This window comes from Phoxinus phoxinus, assembly GCF_949152265.1.
Source record: "Phoxinus phoxinus genome assembly, chromosome: 6".
Lineage (NCBI taxonomy): Eukaryota > Metazoa > Chordata > Actinopteri > Cypriniformes > Leuciscidae > Phoxinus > Phoxinus phoxinus.
The window spans coordinates 44,804,666-44,807,165 of NC_136881.1; the positions used below are offsets into that span (position 1 = coordinate 44,804,666).

Below are 2,500 nucleotides of genomic sequence, written 5' to 3' on the forward strand. Positions count from 1 at the left end.
CGCTGCTGATAATACTGACGAGATTATACATGTATACGGTGATAGTGTCGTGTTCCTATAGTAGAGGATCAGCTGAGAGTCACTGATGAGAGCTCGACTAACGGGACCCGCCAGAACTGACGCTACGCTTGATGTGACTAATGACGGCAGAATCATTCAAACTGATGTGTGTGTGTGTGTGTTTCTGACTGTGATGTTCTGTGCTTTCGCAGGTGATATCAGATTCCCATCCACAGTCATGTGGTGATACGCTCTCTCTCTCTCTCACACACACACTCACACACATCATGGCGCACCCGTACGACCCCTGGTTGCGCGCCGGGCCGCCGCAGGACGAGGTGAGCGTGTCTGGCTGGTGGGATGTGCACACTGGAGCCGCGGCGGGTTGGATGGACCTGCAGGGGGCGGGGCTGGGGGCGGGGCCAGGGCAGGGCGGGGCCATGGGCTCCTACACGACCGACCCTCAGATGTGCTGCCTGCCTCCCTCCGGCTCCGCCCACTCCGGCCTGCACTACCCGCCGGAGGGCTTCAAGATGGAGCCGCTGACGCAGGATCTGCTGCCGCTCCCGCAGGCCTCGTCGTCGTACTCCCCGGAGGAGCCGCAGGACGCCGCGGGTTCTTCCGCTCGGCCCAGATCGCAGCGGCGTGCAGGTGGTCGCGCTCCCGGTCAGGCCTCCTGCCGCTGCCCCAACTGCCTGAGCGCCGAGTCCCTGGGAAGCGGCGGCGGAGACAAGCGCAAGCACCTGCACAACTGCCACATCCCCGGCTGCGGGAAGGCGTACGTGAAGACGTCGCACCTCAAAGCGCACCTGCGCTGGCACAGCGGCGACCGGCCCTTCGTCTGCAACTGGCTGTTCTGCGGCAAACGCTTCACCCGCTCGGACGAGCTGCAGCGCCACCTGCAGACGCACACCGGCGCCAAGCGCTTCGGCTGCAGCTCGTGCCCGCGCGTCTTCCTGCGCGCCGACCACCTAGCCAAACACGTGCGGGTGCACGAGTCGCCGTGCCAACCGGCTGAAGAGACTCACCCGGCGACAGGGAGCAGCGCCAGTGCGACAACGCTGCTCAGAGTCAAGACGGAATCAGAGAACGGCGACGACGACACGCCGAATGGCTAATCGCTCACCGGTTCTGATAAACGAGACTCACAGATGTGCCGTTCTGAAACTGATATGAACTATATTCAAATCTGTAAATGATCTGTAGAAGGTGGCATTATCATGTAACACGTAACAATGCTTTTGTTTCTTCAGTTTTATTTATACCTGTACATTTTGTGTTTCATTCTCTGTTAATTAACTTAAAGATGTGTGTGTGTGTGTGTGTGTGTGTGTGTGTGTGTGTGTGTGTGTGTGTGTGTGTGTGTGTGTGTGTGTGTGTGTGTGTGTGTGTGTGTGTGTGTGTGTGTGTGTTTTATGTAACTGTAATCTCAAGTTTTGTAGTGAGGATATGTAATTAGTTTGAATACATATAAAGCATTTTAAGAATTGTTCATGTCTTGTCAAAGTGCCATAAAAACATCAAACAATAAATAGATTAGCAAATAACAGATTAACAATTAACTCATTGATTATTCAATGATTGATTATTTTTTTCTCTTGACCACCAATCTTCTATACAAAGATTATACTTACAGAACACTTTGATTTGAGATTAAAGAAACATTAAATATAAAATAAATGATACAGTATATCATAAAAAGGTTATTTAAAGTACAAATTAAGTCAGTAGACACAAGACAGAAAACATTATCATACAACATCATTAAAACATTTAAGAATCTTCAGTTTTAAAGTCTCCTTCAAAATCACCATTCTCAGATTCCTTTGTTTTCTTGAATTTCATGAGAACCACCATCGTATTTTCAAACTCTTCAGGATGTTTTCGGTTATAAAACCCACACTACACACAAACACACACATGAACAGATTGGCTTGAGGACTTGAGAGGTGAATGATGACATCAGGAGTGAGGTGATCTGATTGGCTCTTACCTTCAGCAGCAGGATCAATATGATAATGAGCAGGATGACCCCGCCCCCTGCACCAGTGCACACGATCAGCATTAGACTGGGTGGAACGACAAACTCCGCCTTCACCGCAATCTGAGAGGAACAGAGAGAAGCTCGTCACAACTCTACAAACGTCGATCATCTTTAAATGATGATGAAGGAGTGAGATGTGGGTACCTGTGATTTGTGAGGGTCGTCCTGCAGAGTGAAGAAGAAATAGTTATAAATGTGACGGAACAGTGTCTGTGTCTGTAATACTGTAAGAGAGACGTCCGTCATGAACTCCTGCAGGTCTGTGGTGTGAATTCAGTCCGACACTGACCATCACACGCTGACCAGCACAAGCACAACATCAGTTATGGCAACGGCACAGATTTCTTTCACTCATCACCTTCAGGCCAGTCGACGTCTGGTTGTAGCGGCTTCTGTTGTAGTGGAGCTCGGCGCTGATGTCCAAGACAAAATCCTCTCTGAACTCGTAGAAGGAGT

The 2,500-nt window shown here is 50.1% G+C and overlaps 2 protein-coding genes across 2 annotated transcripts in view; one reads left to right on the plus strand and one right to left on the minus strand.

The window, feature by feature from the left end:
- The window catches only part of sp6 (Sp6 transcription factor), a 6,083-nt gene extending 4,540 nt beyond the window's left edge, over positions 1 to 1,543 (plus strand). Inside the window, exon 2 of the mRNA XM_079615097.1 lies at positions 213 to 1,543. Coding sequence (XP_079471223.1) covers positions 288 to 1,118 — 831 coding nt within the window. The 5' untranslated portion in view covers positions 213 to 287 and the 3' untranslated portion in view covers positions 1,119 to 1,543. The remainder of the gene's footprint in view (positions 1 to 212) is intronic.
- A 99-nt stretch (positions 1,544 to 1,642) lies between these two features.
- Positions 1,643 to 2,500, minus strand: part of LOC306999955 (integrin alpha-L-like) — a 25,824-nt gene continuing 24,966 nt past the window's right edge. Inside the window, exons 28-31 of the mRNA XM_079615096.1 lie at positions 2,403 to 2,500; positions 2,189 to 2,209; positions 1,994 to 2,104; positions 1,643 to 1,902 (exon numbers count right to left, since the gene is read on the minus strand). The exon at positions 2,403 to 2,500 is cut by the window's right edge and continues 4 nt beyond it. Of these exons, the coding sequence (XP_079471222.1) occupies positions 1,774 to 1,902; positions 1,994 to 2,104; positions 2,189 to 2,209; positions 2,403 to 2,500 (359 nt within the window). The 3' untranslated portion in view covers positions 1,643 to 1,773. The remainder of the gene's footprint in view (positions 1,903 to 1,993; positions 2,105 to 2,188; positions 2,210 to 2,402) is intronic.